General features: G+C 36.6%; 1 protein-coding gene across 1 annotated transcript; it reads left to right on the top strand.

Annotated features, from left to right (window-relative positions):
* Positions 1-2,977: 2,977 nt before the first annotated feature.
* Positions 2,978-20,182, top strand: LOC126456213 (esterase SG1-like). Its single transcript, XM_050091967.1, has 8 exons — positions 2,978-3,046; positions 3,139-3,195; positions 3,328-3,471; positions 11,174-11,308; positions 11,802-11,952; positions 19,538-19,723; positions 19,834-19,936; positions 20,086-20,182. The coding sequence occupies exons 1-8, from the start codon at positions 2,978-2,980 to the stop codon at positions 20,180-20,182; spliced, it is 942 nt and encodes a 313-aa protein (XP_049947924.1).
* Positions 20,183-21,224: the final 1,042 nt, after the last annotated feature.

The raw sequence follows: 21,224 nt of genomic DNA, 5'->3' as shown, positions 1-21,224 counted from the left end.
AATGCATGAAGAGGTGATAATCACTTGGCGCCAGGTCTGGGCTGTAAGGTGGATGGTTGATAACGTCCCACTTGAGGGACTCAAGAAGGGCTGTTGTTCTGCGAGCAGAGTGAGGACGGGCGTTATCGTGCAAAAAAACGATACCGGAAGTCAGCATACCACGGCGTTTGTTCTGTATAGCCCGTCGTAACTTTTTTATTGTTTCACAGTACACGTCTTGATTAATGGTCGTACCACGTTCCATGAATTCAACCAACAACACCCCTTTGGCATCCCAAAACACCGTTGCCATCAGTTTTCTGGCAGAAAAATCTTGCGAGGCTTTTCTTGGTTTGGTAGGTGAATTTGAATGTGCCCACATCTTTGATTGTTCTTTTGTCTCAGGGTTCACGTACTTAATCCAGGTTTCGTCACCGGTCACAATTCTGTTTAACAATGGTTCTCCTTCGTCCTCATAACGTGACAGAAAGTCTAATGCAGAGGCCATTCTTTGAGTTTTGTGGTGGTCGGTAAGAATTTTGGGCACCCATCATGCACAGAACTTATGGTAACCCAATCTTGCTGTCACTATCTTGTACAAGAGAGTCTTAGAAATCTGTGGAAAACCAGTAGACAACTCCGACATTGAGAAACGTCGATTTTCACGAACTTTTGCATCAACTGTCTGAACGAGTTCGTCAGTCACCAATGATGGTCTACCACTCCTCTCTTCATCATGAACATTTTCTCGTCCACTTTTAAATAAACGTACCCATTCACGGACAACTCCTTCACTCATAACTCTTGGTCCGTACACGGCACAAAGCTCACGATGAATAGCTGCTGCAGAATATCCTTTGGCTGTAAAAAACCTTATGACAGCACGCACTTCACATTTGGCGGGGTTTTCTATTGCAGCACACATTTCAAACTGCCACAAAAACTAAACTAGCGCAGGTACGACGTTCACTCGACCACGGCTTGATGCCGACTGACCTGTTGAGTGCGTGAACGCACAGATGGCGTCGCTGCTCCCCCCACAACCCGCACTGCGACCAATCGGAGGTTACTTTCTGAACCGCCCTCGTAGATTTCTGTTTTGTTACCTGAAAAAAGGAATGTATTAAGTACAACTTAATTTTTATATGAGTTATATAATTATAAAAAAGTTGACATGAAACGAGGACTGGATGACAACACAAAGAAGAACGAGACTGGTAGAATGAGACTGGGTCTGGAATGACAAGTGTGTGAACTGAAATGAGGAATGAGACTGAGCAAGTGAGACAGAGGCAGGAACAACACAGGCTGAAGTGAAAGGTGAGCAGCCATTGTGGGCATAAGATCAACTGTGACCGAAGTGGAGGGTGAATGACCATTCATCTGTCCTTCCGTTTGATTTAGTGAACTGTTCCTTTGGACACTTTCATTCATGAATGATCCACCTTTAATGATAAGCTCTTGTTTAAAAAATGAAATCATAACATTTTGACTCTACTACTATGGACATCATGGTAACAAAATGCCAATAACCACTGGCCAGAGTAAACATAATTAGTGGCTGTCAAAGTGTTGCACAGAAGGAAACACATTATTTATTCTTAGTTGTACATCAGTTACGCAGTGCTGCATGCCACATACAGGACACGTTACTGAACTGTTGCAGATGTTGCAACGCATGCATAAACATACTGTAATACCATCAAAACAAACATATGTCTTGTCCATAATGCAGAAAATGTATGCTGATGTGCAGTCACAACTCTCACAGCAAAAATGCTACAATGTATGTCTGAAGATATGCCATTTGCTTGGTGCTCTGTCATGGACCCACACATGGCTCTCAGTATTTGTGGTGTTACAGCAGCACTCGCAGTGGTAATACAGGCTTTCATACTATGACAGGACTGACATACCTGGATATGCTGAAAAATTTTTTGTTTCCTAGGCTTCACGAAGATTCAAAAGATTTCATTTTCATGTATGACAGTTCACTGTCTCATTCTCCACTAGAGATATGGTATTATCTTAACAACATCATGCCACAACTTTGGATTAGCAGTGGTGGACAACAAGATCTTGTTCATCTCTTTTTGCCTCTCAGGTCATCAGACATCACACCTTGTGATTTTTTCTGGGGGGGGGGGGGTTCATAGAAGACAGAATCTTTGTCCCATCTATGGCAGCAACTCTGCAAGAGATGAGGGACAAATTTTATTGAGGCTGCCAAGCCAATAAATAGGGATCTGTTGATTCATGTGTGGAACAAAGTCGACTACTGTTTGATGTTTCTTGAACAACACATGGTCTCATGGTATAGTGACTGTGTGAATATAAAACATTGAACCTTTCTCTACCCAGTGAAATGCATATTGTGTTTCTGTCTTTCATAACTGGTCTGTAACAATCAATTAAAATTTGTTCTTTAACATCAGTTTTTGTGGCTCGTAAACCAATTTATGATGAGAACTAATTGTCTTTGACACAAGAATGATATGAAATGATGACTCTTCTTAAATAAAGTATTTTTCATATCCTTCTCTAGCTAATTCAGACTGCTCTCTAATAAGTATCTTCATGGGCCGTAAGAATATTTTACCTTCAAGTAACTTCATCTGGGAGTTAATTGTCATCCTATTAAGAATAATGTAAAATCATAATCATTGCCTTAATAATGATTACCTTAAATCAGTTATTCCCCAGCAGCCATTTATCAGGTTCAGAAGTGCTAAATTATCTCAACATGAAATATATAATTACCTGCAAAACTTGATCTTTGTTTTATCACATGTCTTATCTTACAAAAATGCATTAGAGTAATAAATAGCTCAGGTATAATTAGGAAGCAGAAAATATTTAGATACAGGAACTTATCTTGATGTATATTTTATCTTAGAGCAAAATTATAATTGTTCATACACATCTGTATATATAGTAGTTGAGAGGAACACCTCTCTGCCTAGAAAATCTGTGCTTTGAGAGTTTCTCACAGACAACAATGCCTCACATAAAAATTGTGTATCTAGCCTTTGCGCTTTCCATATATAGTCTAGTGAAGCAAACTGAGGTAAAACAGCAATTAATTAACATTTACTATTAATTTTTTGCTTTATAACAATTGAAACATTTTATGCTTTTTATACCATCTGTAATTTTAAGCTTAACACCAATTGTTTAGTAGTAGCATGCTTTAGTAATGATTATGTGTGTTCCTTTGTCAGTATTTTCAAAATTAATTTAATGACATAGGTTTATACTATTCATGGGAACTATAGCAGTTTCTTTTGGTTCATTATTTGAAATTTACATTTCCCTTCTTAATATACTTGACATTAACATTTTGTGTAGGGTGCACCACGAATATTCAAAACAGTTGTCACACCTCTGGGTCCCATAAGAGGTCGACAACTTAATACCACAACTGGCAACCCTGTTTATACCTTCAAAGGAATTCCATATGCTGAACCACCAGTCGGATCACTGCGTTTTCAGGTGAGGAGAAATATTCTTTAAAATAATGTAATTTTTTATGTATGTGTAATGCAACACTATTACTAAGTAATGCAAGGGTAGTATTATCACATGTTTCAATTTGTCTTTACAAGAAGTAAATTAAAAAAGAAGGACTGGCTAAAATTATTTCTTTTTTTTATTTTGAAATATGCTTGATATGTTAGTTTAGTGTATTCCCGTAGAATTATGTTATAGCAGAATTCCCATATTTAAATAGCAAACCCAACATGAACCATAAAATATAATATACAACATTTTCAGTTTTGCATGTAATTGTGTATTTGTTTCTGTACATGCATCTACTTTCATATCCCACAAGGCACATTATAGTGTTTGGTCACATCTACAGTTTTCAGTTCTTGCCACAAATTGGCTGCAGGAAGAACATCTGTTTTTAAGTTTCAATTTGGGCCCAGATTTGTCCCATTTTAGCTACATGGTCTTCTTGTAAGATATATGTAGGACGACACAATATATTGTTTATCTCTTCTGTTAGGTTACATTCTCAGAATTTCAACAGTAAAACATAACATGACACACACCACTTTTCTTGTAGCATATGCCTCTGAATTTGGATGCAAATTTGTGTGATGCTTACATGTTTGCTATATTACCTCAAGATGGAATGTGCTCCTTCTGTTTGTTGATCTCTGGTTCCTTTATGAATCCTCTCTGATATTGGTCACAGGTTGAGAAGAAATAGTGTAGTGTTAATCAAAAGAAAGTTTTGTAAGCTTCCTGCTTCATGGGTGAACTACACTACAAGACGAGTCTTTGGTTCAGTCTCTGTCTGTATTTCCTACAATTAGTTTTAGGTGATCATTTCAACATACATTATCCTGTGCACATACTCCCACACATGTGACAGTTGTGACTCTTCCTGTAATCTGATTCACAAACTACGTTGTTTCATGCAGGCTCAGTCTTGGATGGTGACTGTAGTGTTGCTGGTCACAAGTGTAGTTGGAGTATAAAAACATATGTGTTCTGTGTTTGGAGAAAGCGTGTACCTGCAAATTAGTCTCTCACTTGCTTATGAAGAATTTGTTGCTAACCATCACATTCAGCTATGACAAGCCCAAACATATGGAGGAACAATTTACTAAACAATTCACTATGATCATTTTTAATGTTTGCACTGGCAAGAAAATTCAAAGTGGACTATCAAATTACTAATGAATCCTCATTTGGTGTTGGAGAATGCATGATGCATGTGTGCAGAACAAGCCTAAACTTGACTGCTATTTCTCTTGACTCCAACTATTATGATTTTAATGTAATTGTGTAATCAAACAGTAAGGGGTTTTCCTACCTACTTTTAGTACAGGATATTAAATTATTTGATGTTTTATCCTTGGAAAAGAGGTCAGGTCTTCCGCATTTTATTTTTCATTGCAACTTCCCCTGTATGCAAACAGTAACAGTGCTGTGACACTCCCTTGCCCAACTACAAAATGGTTGGATACTACTCCATACTCTTGTATTTTATTGTTAGGTGACAGTGGATAACTCTGTCAATGGTCCTCCAGAAGTCAAGGGAAACAGCATCAACTTGGGCACTGATCTGACTGTCTTCCTGTGTGTCATTGGAAAATAGGATGAGCTGGATTTCATATAGTGTTTCTTTGTTGAAACAAAAAGTCAAGGAAAATAACATCAACTTGGGCACTGATCTATACTGCCTTCCTGTGTGTCATTGGCAAATAGGTTGAGTTGGATTTCACGTAGTGTTTCTTTGTTGAAACAGTATGTTGATTTATAGAAGAGATTAGACTCCAGAATCATCGTAAACTGTGATCATAAAACATATTCAAAAATCTTACAGTGAACTGATATCAATGGTATAGACCTTAATTGTGTGTATCTGTTTGATGACTTTGTTTGTGTATATGAACGCCCTTCAGTATTGTTCTGCTAGCAACCCATTATAGGCTGCTGTTAGTAGAGAAGAAGGAACTTTCAGATTTCTATATCTATCCCATCTGTTCCAACTCACTTTTTGTGTTGAGCAGCTGTAGTTGATTTTCTTTCCTATGGTGACTTATTCCAATATCTGTAATTTTTATGTTCATGTGATGCTTCAAATAAAGCATGAAAGTAAAATGTTCTTAAATCAAACGACCTTGTAAAGCAGAATTTAGTATTTAGTAGGACTTCTCTCTGTCATTCTATAGTTTGGTGGTAGTATAATCAGTGGACATATGCTTTTGATCTCTTGGCTGATTTAATTTAAGATTCCTGAGATTTTGTGACACCTCAGTGGATAATCATATTTTATTTTATTTGATTTTGTGTTTTAAGCATATCTTCCCATACTTCTTATTTTGTCTTTGACTAGTTTTTGTTTATCTATGATTTAGCTGCATTTAAATTTATGGTAAATTTCTCTTTGGTTACTCAGCAGCTTTCTGACACAGTTGTTGAGCCCTGACAAGTCTTTTTCATCACCCATGTATCTGTATAAGAAGAATTTTACAATGCTTTTGAGCTTTGTTCATTTAGACCATACATTTTCAGTATCTGAGATTAATCTTTGATGATGTCTGTTGTAAAACTCTTCTTGCTATGATGTAACAAACAACCAGTGTTCAAATTTAAATGCTGTACCTTCCATATTCAGATTTGTATCATTTCAATGCACAACATAAACAGAACTTAATGATTTTAATAATTTATTAATCTAATACCTATCTCATTATATAATGGCTTTGTTGTCTTCATCATGGGTTATGAGTGTTAGTTTAGGTTTTTAATTATGAAGAAGCTCAAATTATTTTAATAAACTGAAGTGGATCATGCAGGCATCATAAGCTATTAAATAATGTTAGCTCAATTTTCTTTTGAGTTCTCTATTCTGTATGCTGCCTTTAAAGTAACTTTCTAAATGATAATATATTTCATCTTCACAACAATTACATTACAATCAGTTTACAGAAAAATAAGCACCCAACTATCTGCAAACAACTACCAACTTATACTGCCCTTATACCAAGAATGGCATGAAAATAACTATCATCCAAACAATGCACAGTTTTTTTGCTTACTGTTCTGTATAATTTACTGTAAACTTAATCATCATAAGCAAAATAGATAGCAATTACATTCAAATTATTAATAGACAAATTAATTGAATAATATGTCTATAATTTTGACATAAAAAATATAAATTTAAAGGAGACATCATTACAAATTGTAGCATACTTTTATATAATTTAATTTTTGCAAATTACAAATTATAAAAAAATTACTTCATCCATAATAAATGAATGCAAGGGCTCAAATTTAATTTACTCATATTTGGAAATAAATTTTCATATATTTTTATTATTCTACTGTAGTTGTCACAAGATGAAGGTATCACTAGGTACATAAAGAGTGCTGGTCGTGATTAAATCACACTGCTCCCTTAATATGAAATCTGTTTCTTTTTGCATGTACTAAGCAAAAACCCTTCCTATCCTTTTATGAAATTCTATTGACACATTTAGTCTGTGATACTTTATTTGTCTTTCTTTCAATGTTTAACTCCACTAAATCAAAAAGTTTGGGCTTGTTTGTAACCAGGCTATTTAAGTCAGGTTCTCTGATTAATTTAGGGGTAAGGTATATAGAACATTATCGCCTTAATCCCTGTTCACAACATTTGCCTTAATATCTTGTCTCCCAGTCAACATCCGATACCTTGAACTCTCCTCTTAATATTATAATATAATGAGGAAATTTACACACAATCTTTTGAAAATTGTCCATGAGAAGTAATACTACTACAGTTCTTGAGGCAGAGGACATATAATAAAAGCAACTGATTACCATATATGATCCATCTTTAATACTTGTCATCACCCAACTTCTTTTTCAGTCAGTATGTAACCTAATAAGCACTACCAACAAATAAATAAAGACATAATACTCACTTCTTTACAGAAGCATATAAGGAAATTTCTAAAGGAAATACTGTGTGCAAAAGTGATAGCCTACTATTTCTGCTGCTGGCTGCCATATCTTGAAAACTGAATCACAACTTTGCATATGTTGAAACTTAAAACCTTGCATCTTTAGAAATGACCATTAGGATTCATCTGTGTTCAAAAGTCTGAGATATAATACTTTATGTAATGGAAGGGAAAGTTTTTTTTCTGTGAGAACTAAAATGTTAATATATGTGAAAGAAAAGTAGTATTATGTGAATATTCAGTTAATTAATGATGACCTATCTTTTGATCTATATATTCCAAAAGTGTTTGTAAGTTAGCTTATGTTTTAGTCAAACATAGCTATACACAGCGCCAAATTAAAATACATCAGTACAAATAGTGATGAACAGTATAACTCTTTAATTTCATTATTCTTGTTGTTTAGCAGCTAAAAGTTGCGAACTTTTCCTCTGAAGAAATTTAGTCTGGTATACTGGTAATTGTGTTTCCATTTTTAACTGAGATTTAGCTCTTTGATGTAATTTTACACATTTAGCACAGTTAATCCTGTCCAAATAATTTTCTGATCTTTTATGGCATGTGATAATCCTATCACTCAATATATCATTGTGAGTTCTATTTAGAAAAGGATGAGATACTTTACAGGAATACTACTCATTACTGGATGAAGTGCTCATTGCTTAGAAATATGAGAAATTAAAGTAATTGAAGTGGTTGAGTTGGTGGCAGGGGATAGTACACATGTGTGAAATTGAATAAGAACTTCAGTACACTCAAATACACAGAAGAGCCTAAGAAACTGGTACACCTGTCTAATATAGTGTAGGGCCCCTGTGAGCATGCAGAAGTGCTGCAACACAATGTGACATGGACTAAAATAATGTCTGAAGTAGTGCTGAACTGAAACCATGAATCCTGCAGGGCTGTCCATAAATCCGTAAGAGTACGAGGGGCTGGAAAGCTCTTCTGAATAGCATGTTGCAAGGCATCCCACATATGCTCAATATTGTTCATGTCTGGGGAGTCTGGTGGCCAGCGGAAGTCCTTAAACTCAGAAGAGTGTTCCTGGAGCCGCTCTGTAGCAATTCTCGATTCTAGGGAGTCTGGTGGCCAGCAGAAGTCCTTAAACTCAGAAGAGTGTTCCTGGAGCCACTCTGTAGCAATTCTTGATGTGTAGGGTGTCACAATGTACTGTTGGAATTGCTGAAGTCTGTCAGAATGCACAGCAGACATGAATGGAAGCATGTGATTTGACAGAATGCTTATGCATGTGTCACCTGTCAGGGTTGTACCTAGATGTAGCAAGTGTCCCATATCAGTCCAACTGCCCATGCCCCACATCATTAAAGAGCCTCCACAAGTTTGAAGAGTCCCTTGCCGATGTGCAGAGTCCATGGATTCATGAGGTTGTCTCCATATCTGTATGTGTTCATCTGCTCAACACAATTTGAAACGAGACTTGTCTGACCAGGCAACATGTTTCCAGTCATCAACAGTCCAATGTCGGTGCTGATGGATCTAAACGAGGCATAAAGCCTTATGTCATACTGTCATTGAGGGCTTTGGCTTCAAAATCCCATATCAATGATGTTTCATTGAATCGTTCACATGCTGACACTTGTTGATGGCGCAGCATTGAAATCTGCAGCAACTTGCAGAAGGGTTGCACTTCTGTCTTGCTGAACAATTCTCTTCAGTTGTTGTTGGTCCCATTGTTTTAGGATCCTTTTCTGGTGGCAGTGGTGTCAGAGATTTGACGTTTTGCCAGATTCCTGCTATTCCAGGTACATTCATGAAATGGTCGTATGGGAAACTCCCCACTTCATTGCTACTTCAGAAATGCTGTGTCCCATCACTCATGCACTGCCTGTTACACCACATTTAAACTCACTTAAATCTTAATAACCTGCCATTGTAACAGCAGTAACCAATCTAACAACTGTGCCAGACACTTGTCTTATATAGGCATTGCTGCCTGCAGTGCCGTATTCTACCTGTTTAAAGATCTCTGTATTTGAATACACATGCCTGTACCAGTTTTTTTGGCATGCCACTTTAACTGAAATGCTTACAATTTCAGTAATATTGTTCATTGCAGTTATAAACAAAAAATGAAATACAAAAGACTAAAACTTCTATGCATTTGTTTCAAAGGTACTCATTAGAGATAACTTTACCTGAAAAGAGAAGCATGGAGGTATTAATAATATTTCTGGAGAAACATGATTGATTACATATTTACCATTAGCAGCAGTGCAATCCTGCTAAGAAATTAAACTAGTGAAATATTCAACATAGAATTTTTTGACTGAATTAGTAGATTTCTCATTTATATGTAAATTCATTATACTACCATAGCTAACACTTGTCATCGTGCATTTTAATTACTGACGTTTTCTTTCTCCGCATGTATTTGATGTCACACATACAGCTTTTGGTCAAAGCCTGCTTCAGAAGAGGAAGCAACACCATCTCCGACAGCTCAGACCAACCTGCCAGAAATGATAGTCGTGTGTGTGAGGTGTACTTACTTTTTTGAAAATATGTGTGGATTTTCTTTTCTGAAGAATGTTTTGGCCAAATGCTGAATGTGTAACATTTTTTTTGTTGTGTCTGGCTGCATATCTACATTATCCTTATGGTGAGTAGCAACCTATCCCTATTCTTACTATTGTCGATATTTTAACCTGGAGTGTCCAGTGTTTAAAATTTGTCTACTAATAAGAAATGTGAATTCAATACTGCTTGTTATGTAAACCTGTTGATCTAAAAGTTCTTTATGAATATTTGTATAATGCAGAACAACCATTACCAACAATTATTGATGGAAGAATTGTTGTGCTTGCCATTTAAAAGTGAAGGCACTGTTTGTTGACCAATGCATAAGGTAGTATTTCTGAAAATATTAAAATTTTAGGAACAATAGTGTAACACTCTCTTTATTAATAAAAGGTACACAATGAGACTGTTACTGATGAGATTATTACTGAACAGTTTGGTTGCCTGTCCCTATGGAATTACCTAATCTATTTTGTTGTCACTGAAATGACAAAAGTTCTAGTTTCGTCTCCATCTCTCAACATGTCTTCCTCTCATCCTGGAGACTTTGCTCTTGCTTATCCTTTCTAGCCTTCTCTTACCTATTGCCCTTTCCTCTCTCAGAAAGGAACTGAGAGTTCCAAAAGCTGTGAGCAGATTTCTGTTGGAAGTTAAAGAATTTTGTCTTCTAAAGCTAGTAGACAGTTTATCTGTCTCTTCATAATTTTGCGGATTTTTCAAGTGAAATTTTATTTTGATACAAGTTCATATATTTCTATAATCACAAATATCCACTTTCATACTGCAATAAAATAATTTTTATTAATTGCTTCATTGACACATAATTTTCTGTAAATGAAATCATGAATGAGATACTACTTCTACTCCAAAGTTCTGTCATAATTATAATTTTGCATTTTCACTTTCTTGTATTTCGTACTCAAATGCTAGTGATGTCTTCTTGCAAAGTCATACACAAATTCCACTTCAGGTCATTCTGTTGATTTTTAGTCCTCATTGCCTCACATAGATACCTTTTACCACAAAATATTGTATATGTAATAGAGAGAATTTTAAAACAAGTCTCTTGTGTCTTAAGTGTTGTGACTAAATAACTATAAAGTTCTAGGAGAAATGTACGTATAGAAATTGCATAATATTGTTCATACAGTGTGTAATTGTGATTGTAATTTTATTGTAATTTGCAGCCACCAGTGCCTGTGTCTTCTTGGACTGAAGAAAAAGATGCTTTGATAACACCAAACAGATGCATACAGATGGATGGTTGGGGAAACATAAAGGGAGATGAAGACTGTCTGTACCTGAATGTCTTTAGTCCAGAGGTAATTTCACAAGAGATTATCAGATAATTGCAGTTAATGTTTGCTCCAAAAATGATTACTGTGAGGGATATTCTTGTTCAGTGTAGTAGTATTCCATCTATCACACAAAAGATGAACTTGTCTATGTGGCCTTTCACTAAATACATTGCATTTCAGAAAGTACAATAATAATTTGTTAACTGTTTCACATATGTATTCCATATGTGACTATGAAAGCTATAAAACTGTAGGATATGCACAGAAAGATTGATGAAATGCATGAAAACTAAAAGAAAACTACAATGACCAAAATAAATTCAAGTTTTCCTTTTTTGCCAAAGCTTGTGTCAATGTAAGATACCATACTGAATATAAACGTTAACTTTGCAGTTATATTGGATTTTTCATTTTCATTATTCTGATTACTCTTCGTTTATAATTGTGATGTAGATGAGTAAAGTTAAAGGTAGAACTCTTAAATTTTACATAACATATTGTTGTTGTTGCACTGCAGTTACCATCAGATACAAGTGTTCCAAGACCAGTATTGGTGCTGATACATGTTGGCTGCTTCAGAACTGGTTATGCTCAGCAGCGTTCATTAGATTATTATATTGATCATGGAATAGTGGTTGTAACCATTCAGTACCGTCTTGGAGCCTTAGGTAAGAACACTGACCATATAAGATATAGTCTTCACTGTTATAGGTAATTATTTGCAAATAATAACTCTCTTATGAAATGTAACTATACTATAAGACTGATTGATTGATTTTTATTTAGTTCCATTTATTTATGTTATGTACAGTGTGTACTTTGAATGTAAGACAAATCATGTTACCATAATATCTTAAAATACTTAGCCTACATATTAAATATAAAACAGCAAATTGGCAACAGCAGTAGTAACATTGTACACATATTTCACTTGATTAATATTTGTGGCTTCAATTTATTTACATGCTATGTACTAAAAGGTCTTTAGGTGGTTGCTGTATACAAATGTAGGTACTAATAGCATTCCTCTTTCATTACGCGCCTACACCTCTACACCAAAAAAATATTCTTCTATTAAATAATCCTTCAGAAGTTTCTGGAACATATTTGCATTCATACTGTCCTCTAGCCTCTTACACAAAAAAACTTTACCGGTACAATTGAGTATCAAAGACTTTTTTCAGGGCTATCAGTCTGTGTGGTATACTTCTCTGCTGGTCTTGATTTCTTGTGTCATATGAATGACCATCTGCACTCTCTTCTAGTAATGAAATGCCTATGATTAATGAAAATATTGTTCTATACATATACATGGATGAAAATATCAATATTTTTAGATTGTTTTTCAATACAGAAATTAATTTTTTATTATTGCTGTTGGAGCTCTCCCAAATAGTAATTTCATTATGCATGCATGGTTCAAATAGAGTATGGTACACTGTATCTAGAAGTTGTCTGTCAACATAACATGTCAGCTATTTCATACTAAATATTACAGTTCTTAATTTACAGTAGTCATTGTCTATATCTTGTCTGCATTTGAGCCTATTATCAACATTGTTTCCAAAATTTTATAGAGGTAACTTTTTCCTCTATGAAACTTCCTTTCTTCTATTAATGAATACCATGAAGACTTTTTAAGTGATTTATTACTTTTAGCTGATACTTACAAGGAAGTATGAGCTACTGCACTGTGTTATATGTTCACATAAACTCACCTCTTTCCAGTATTTCCAGATTTTTTTCTGAATTCAACAGTGTCATGTAGGTTGTTTTGTCTAATGCATCTATAACAGATTGTGTTAGGCTTGAGATAGTGTTTCCTGTAGATTTACAATTTTGAGAATCATGTTGTGCTAGGATCACAATACTGTGTTACTCAAGGAATGCGTTCATTCTATTACACATGAGAATTTATAGTATGCTTGAGTAACCAGAGGTTAAAGATATTGGTCTGTAGTTATTCAGGTCATCTTTTTTACCTTTCTTATATATTGGTTCTACTTTGCTTATTTGCAATTTTTCTAAAAAGACTCCTCCTCTAAACAAGCAGTTTGCTATAAACCAATGGTTTCAGTTATTTCTCCATTTACATGCTTTATATTTCATCTTCCCCTGCAGACATCTTGGATTTCAATTAATGGATTATTTTTAGGTGCTTTGACCCCCAATGATTTCTTTTCCCCTTTAAATCTTTTGCAGCACCTATAAAATTATTGTTGAATATATTACCAGTTATCATTCCATCTATAACTTTGTTGTTCTCAGTTCTCATTGGCTTAATAAAATTTTTGTGATTTACAATGTTCCAACTACATCTTTCAGTGTTGATTATGTCCCATGCCATTTCAATTTTATAATTGAAATTGCCTTTGTGTGTCTTAGTTATTGCCTGTACATCTGATACTGTTTATATGCCTCCATAGCCCCTTGTCATGACTCCACTACCCATTGCATTCTGTGACTTATTTTTCTGACAATGATTCTATGGAAGACTGCATTAGTGCTTTCAGAAATGCATTATACTTCTCATTTGTGCCCTGCACTTGCATTGTTCCTGACTAGTCTTCTTTATACTGTCATTTAAAAATATTCATGTTTTGTTGGTTGGTAATCCTGACATCTCTCTTGTCTAGCTTTACTTCTATTTTTGAGCTCTTGTTTTTGTACTTATAAGGCTTTAACTGAATAAAACTGACTGAAAGAAGAATAGAAAATCTTTATAAGAAAAATAACATGCAGGAATAATTATTTCAGCACATGCACCGACAAGCAGACATGCCTCCTGGAGAGATGTGCACTTTATTTTTAAGTTTAGCCCTTTCTGGTAATATTGAATGCATCATCCTTTGTTTGTAGGTCATAAGTCATGGATATCCAGTATTCGTGTTCTGGAGTTCTCTCAAGTGCATCTGAGTTCAAGTATATGTACTCTGATACTCTATCTGTGCTATCTTCAATGATTATCCACAGCTGTCTTGAAACAACTCTTTTATATTCACTGTAATGACAATCACCCATAAATTCTACTTGTCAATATTTTGATGCACCATGCATTGCTTTTTGTGTCTTAGAAATTAACACTCTGCTACAGCTATTAGATGTAATGAATTTTTTAAATGAGTTGTCCTATTACTTTTGGTTCTAAATAAGAGTTAAAAAGTTGTAGTATACTAAACAAGATACCATATGCCTGTTTTCAAAAGAAGATACTCATTATTTTAGTAAGAAAGATTTTAACTACATACTGAAATTCAAAATTACAGTAGCAGGACAGCCTTCTTAGAGATATTACCAGGTGTGCACCAATTTCAATATCTCATGATGACTGGAAAGTGCCTCTCTTTTCTTTATTTATATAATTATGTGACTTACCAAATGAAAGTGCTGGCAGGTCGACAGACACACGAACAAACACAAACATACACACAAAATTCAAGCTTTCGCAACAAACTGTTGCCTCATCAGGAAAGAGGGAAGGAGAGGGAAAGACGAAAGGATGTGGGTTTTAAGGGAGAGGGTAAGGAGTCATTCCAATCCCGGGAGCGGAAAGACTTACCTTAGGGGGAAAAAAGGACGGGTATACACTCGCACACACACACATATCCATCCACACATATACAGACACCAATATGTATATGTGTGTGTGTGCGAGTGTATACCCGTCCTTTTTCCCCCCTAAGGTAAGTCTTTCCGCTCCCGGGATTGGAATGACTCCTAACCCTCTCCCTTAAAACCCTCATCCTTTCGTCTTTCCCTGTCCTTCCCTCTTTCCTGATGAGGCAACAGTCTGTTGCGAAAGCTTGAATTTTGTGTGTATGTTTGTGTTTGTTTGTGTGTCTGTCGACCTGCCAGCACTTTCATTTGGTAAGTCACATCACTTTGTTTTTAGATATATTTTTCCTACGTGGAATGTTTCCCTCTATTATAACCATATCATATATATATATATATATATATATATATATATATATATGGTAAGTCACATCATATTTGGTAAGTCACATCATCTGTGTTTATATATATATATATATATATATATATATATATATATATATATATATATATATATATATATATATATATATATATATATATATATATATATATATATATATATATATATAAAAACACAGATGATGTGACTTACCAAACGAAAGTGCTGGCAGGTCGATAGACACACAAACATACACATGAAATTCAAGCTTTCACAACAAACCGTTGCCTCATCAGGAAAGAGGGAAGGAGAGGGAAAGACGAAAGGATGTGGGTTTTAAGGGAGAGGGTAAGGAGTCATTCCAATCCCGGGAGTGGAAAGACTTACCTTAGGGGGAAAAAAGGACAGGTGTACACTCGCACACACACACACATATCCATCTGCACATACACAGACACAAGCAGGCATTTGTAAAGGCTAAGAGTTTGGACAGAGATGTCAGTCGAGGTGGAAGTAAAGAGGCAAAGATGTTGTTGAAAGACAGGTGAGGTATGAGTGGCGGCAACTTGAAATTAGGGGAGGTTGAGGCCTCACGGATAACGAGAAGAGAGGATATACTGAAGGGCAAGTTCCCATCTCCGGAGTTCTGACAGGTTGGTGTTAGTGGGAAGTATCCAGATAACCCGGACAGTGTAACACTGTGCCAAGATGTGCTGGCCATGCACCAAGGCATGTTTAGCCACAGGGTGATCCTCATTACCAACAAACACTGTCTGCCTGTGTCCATTCATGCGAATGGACAGTTTGTTGCTGGTCATTCCCACATAGAAAGCTTCACAGTGTAGGCAGGTTAGTTGGTAAATCACGTGGGTGCTTTCACACGTGGCTTTGCCTTTGATCGTGTACACCTTCCGGGTTACAGGACTGGAGTAGGTGGTGGTGGGAGGGTGCATGGGACAGGTTTCACATCGGGGGCAGTTACAAGGGTAGGAGCCAGAGTGTAGGGAAGGTGGTTTGGGGATTTCATAGGGATGAACTAAGAGGCTACGAAGGTTAGGTGGACGGCGGAAAGACGCTCTTGGTGGAGTGGGGAGGATTTCATGAAGGACGGATCTCATTTCAGGGCAGGATTTGAGGAAGTCGTATCCCTGCTGGAGAACCACATTCAGAGTCTGATCCAGTCCCAGAAAGTATCCTGTCACAAGTGGGGCACTTTTGGGGTTCTTCTGTGGGAGGTTCTGGGTTTGAGGAGATGAGGAAGTGGCTCTGGTTATTTGCTTCTGTACCAGGTCGGGAGGGTAGTTGCGGGATACGAAAGCTGTTTTCAGGTTGTTGGTGTAAAACAGTTCCTTTCAGCTATTAAACAGCCATTTCGGCCAGTTCCAATAACTTTTTTTTTTTTTTTTTTTTCCGCACATCACTGATCTTCTTTAGCCGCTTCCCACAGGTTTTAACGTCATTATTTCTTCGTCAGAAAATTGTTAGCCTCATTTTCACAATCTGCCACCACAAAACCACTCCTTTTAATACATTTACACGCAGTTGTTTCGAAATTTTCCCGAATTGCTCCACCCTTTAACGTGTTTTGGCGGCAACACAACCACATAACTTTTGTGCACATCGTTGTCTACCAACCCAAGTTCACCACAGCATCAACATAGCCCAGCTATAACCAACACCTTTTCGCCTTTTTTCACACCAGATCTCCAGTTGCTTTCTAGTTCACCTTATCTCTCGCCATATATTTTTATTTTCATTTTCGTTTCAGCCTCATGTTACACTTTCGACCTTCTAATACCATGTCACCCTCACAACATCCCCACAATTACCCCATTAAGTTTTATTTACATTCCCTCCGCAAACATGCCTTCGCCCTAGCCAGATTACACTCCCATATTTTATTTTCCCAGGCTTGTCTGACGTTTGGCATTACCCCCAAAGGCCTCACACTTAAAGTTCCCATCTCTGGCTGTAATCCTTCTTTCCATCAGTCCCTATACCAGTTCCAAACTGAACAATCCATTGCCCTCACCCACCTAATCCATCACCTACACATCAACTCAGCCAATGAACACACCCGTCAACTCCTATCCTTAATAGAAGTCCTCAAGCTTTCATCTCCCACATCCACACCGGCTGTTCAGAGCATCCTCCTACAGGCCAATCGCAAATTAGAACAGCATGCCACCCTCCACCTCAAAAAACTATCCAATCTCCTGGTTTCCCACCTCCGGAAAGGCAACTCACTCACCCTTCACAACCTTTCCAGCAAACCTCAACCTCCTCTCATTGCACACAGACCCAGTCTCTCCCATCTACTCATCTCCCACTTCCAGCTCCACTCCCCCCAATACCTCAAAATTCCAATCAACACAATCTGGAACCACAACACCCCAATTCAGTAGTTAACCTTTCCTCCAAACCTCTCTCCCAATCCGAAACCTCTGTCCTATCCAAAGGCCTCACCTTCAGCCCCACTCCCAGATTCAACCAAACAGCCCTTGTCAAAGATTTACTGTCCTACACCCGTACTCTCTGCTGGAAATATCACTTTGCCACGAAGAAAAATGATCCTAATCCTACTCCTAATGGTCCAACTCCCCAAGACACTATCCAAATTGAACCCAGCCTGGAACAGTTCCATCCTCCGTCACAGCGGGACCCACCTCCTCTTCCTCAAAATCACCCTCTCCAAACTTTCCAGAAATTTCTGACTTCCAGCCTTGCCTCTCAATCCTTCTTAAAAAGCCTTAATCCTACTCCCAACATCACCACTGCTGAAGCCCAGGCTATCCGTGATCTGAAGGCTGACCGATCCATCGTCATTCTTCCGGCGGACAAGGGTTCCACAACCGTGGTACTTGATCGTCAGGAGTATGTGGCTGAGGGCTGAGGGACTGCGTCAGCTTTCAGACAACACTACATACAAATTTTGCCAAGGTAATCCCATTCCTTATGTCCAGGCGGAGCTTCAAGGAATCCTCAGAACCTTAGGCCCCCTACAAAACCTTTCACCTGACTCCATCAACCTCCTGACCCCACCAACACCCCACACCCCTACCTTCTACCTTCTTTCTAAAATTCACAAACCCAATCATCCCGGCCGTCCCATTGTAGCTGGCTACCAAGCCCCCACAGAATGTATCTCTGCCTATGTAGATCAACACCTTCAACCCATCACATGCAGTCTCCCATCCTTCATCAAAGACACCAACCACTTTCTCGAACGCCTGGAATCCCTACCCAGTCTGTTACCCCCAGAAACCATCCTTGTAACCATTGATGCCACTTCCTTATACACAAATATCCCGCACGTCCACGGCCTCGCTGCGATATATATATATATATATATATATATATATATATATATATATATATATATATATATATATATATATATATATATATATATATAAACCAACGGTTGCTTCGTCAGGAAAGAGGGAAGGAGAGGGAAAGATGATGAAAGGATGTGGGTTTTAAAGGAGAGGGTAAGGAGTCATTCCAATCCCGGTAGCGGAAAGACTTACCTTAGGGGGAAAAAAGGACGGGTATACACTCGCACACACACACACATATACATCCACACATATACAGACACAACTTCCATATATATATATATATATATATATATATATATATATATATATATATATATATATATATATATATATATATATATATATTTTAAAGTAATGGAGATATTATTGGGTTGTGATAGAGTACACCCTCTAGGAGAGCCAATATGTAGTATCAGCGATATATGTGTTTTCTAACATGATGAATATGTTGAAGCTGTTGAGTACCAGGGATCCATTTCATTGTATTAGGGAGCTCACTTTTGCAGTATGTATGCCCTAAAAATCATTACAGTCTTAATATTTTCTGGCATAGTAGCAATTTATGCCACGATGCCAGGAATGATCTGTTATGTGTAACAATTGAAGATACAATGCATCTATTTTTAGCCGGCAAATAATTTTATTTTTTCAAAAAATACAACATCATAGTTCTCTCTCTCTCTCTTTCTCTCTCTCCCTATGTCCCCCCTCTCTCTTTCTCTTTTCAAACCAGAAAAGGAAAATAGAATCTTCCTTCCCAACATCCCTTCCACAACTTAAAACAAATATAAACAGCCTAATCATTTTTTCTTACTTTTTCTATTTGTAGCATGTAATTTAAGCTTCACTTGCATGCAAATGGTGACTTGTTGTCTGTTATAAATGACATGGAAGGTAATATTTGCAAAATAATTTGTTTATTTTTCAAATGGCATGTATTCTGTTCCATATTGAAAGAATTTTTGTTGATGACAGGGTTCATGAGTACAGGTGACTCACTTCTTCCTGGAAATCTTGGAATGAAAGATCAAGTCCTTGCACTGAAGTGGATAAAACAAAACATTAAGGCATTTGGTGGCAATCCAGATGAAGTTACTATTGCTGGTCAAAGTTCAGGAGGATCTGCTGTACATTACCACTTGCTGTCACCATTATCAAAAGGTATAGCAGTAAAATCATACAGTACAATAGATTTTAGAAGTAAAAAGAGAGCAGCATACTGAGTATTCTGAATAGCTAATTTTAACACGTACATGACCAACACTTATAAGATCCTAAGAAAACTAATGTATTCAAACTGTTTACTCAAAAAAGTCATACAAATAGTGGAAGACAAAAAGTATTAAGATTACAATGCTTACTTGAAAAGCTAAGGTACGACCATTCAAAATATTTTGAGAAATGGTGGTACACACCAGCACAACAAAAATGAGTCCAATAAACTTGGGTCACAATATGCAAACTTTCCATCTGCAAGGAGAGAAGCTGAATGTAATGTTCATTTATGATACTTTTCCATAGAGGTGTCCAATGATATGTCTATCCATGCCAGAGCATCACTCTACCTTATTGCTTCTCACTGTTGAGATTGTCGAATTATATGACTTCTACTTTGTTTAGCACTAGGATGTTACAGATTTTATGATGTCTTCCACTAAAATATTTTTAAGATGTAACAAACTTCAAATTTGAAATCTGAAGATGGCAAGAAACAACCAAACTGCTATTTCCATTTGAAATTGTATATGATCGTGCTGAATGATAAACAAACTTAAGAAGAATTTTATCAGCTAAAGTAGTCTCAATTACCACTGAAATATCATTATTTCCAAAAAGACTTCTCTGCATTGTTCACTGTGTAATCTCATCAAATTGCATGGTCTTCAGAATAAAACTCCACGTCTCTTCAATATGGGTCAAAATTAGTAATAGAATGCAACTATATTTTTTTCAGCAACTTGTTTTGAAATATCCAGATAGTTTCATAAAACTCTCCAGGCTATTTTACAGTGAGACCAGCTTCCTAAGAAACAAAAGTGAGGCTGATGCATGTGAAAAGAGAAATTATTTAGCAAAAATACTTGTGCAATGGAACAAGGTTGGGTAAAAAGCACAAGAATTTTTGAATGATATATCTATTAAAAAGGAGATTGGAGCTTCAAGCAAAGTATTGTAAAAGACTGACAAAAACGCCAAATTTCATACAGATATTTGTAAATGTCTTCAAAAGGATGTGGAAACTGTAAAGAGAACTGCATTGTCTGCAAAAAGTCTGAAGTTATTACCATCTTCAAAGTCATAAATAAACAGCATGAACACCAAGGCTCCTAACAAATTTTGCTGGGGTGCACATGAAGTTATTTATACATCTGTCAAAGTCTCTCCACCTTAGATAATCTCCCTACAATTTAATCCCCAGTCTAGTCACAAATTATGTGTGATTTGACTGTATTTTCATTAATAAGAATTGATGGTGTCCTGAGTAAAATGCTTTTTGGGACCCAAAGAATACTGCATTCACCTGATTACCTCTAACCATGGCTTTCAGGATGTAATGTGAGGAAAATCACATGCTGATTAGTCTGTAAATGACTTACCCATAAATATAAACTCCCCATCAGTTCTGTTTGCAGACGATACTTCTGTTTTAATTGAAGAAACA

Source organism: Schistocerca serialis, chromosome 2, assembly GCF_023864345.2.
Source record: "Schistocerca serialis cubense isolate TAMUIC-IGC-003099 chromosome 2, iqSchSeri2.2, whole genome shotgun sequence".
NCBI classification, from domain to species: Eukaryota; Metazoa; Arthropoda; class Insecta; order Orthoptera; family Acrididae; genus Schistocerca; species Schistocerca serialis.
This window is presented reverse-complemented; position numbering and strand designations above follow the sequence as displayed.

Excerpts from the sequence above, each read along its gene's own strand:
- LOC126456213 (XM_050091967.1), top strand. The coding sequence starts at position 2,978 with ATGCCTCACATAAAAATTGTGTATCTAGCCTTTGCGCTTTCCATATAT. Across the intron at positions 11,309-11,801 it reads TGAATGTCTTTAGTCCAGAG|TTACCATCAGATACAAGTGT; the intron begins GTAATTTCACAA and ends GTTGCACTGCAG. Across the intron at positions 19,724-19,833 it reads GCTGTCACCATTATCAAAAG|ATCCTAAGAAAACTAATGTA; the intron begins GTATAGCAGTAA and ends AACACTTATAAG.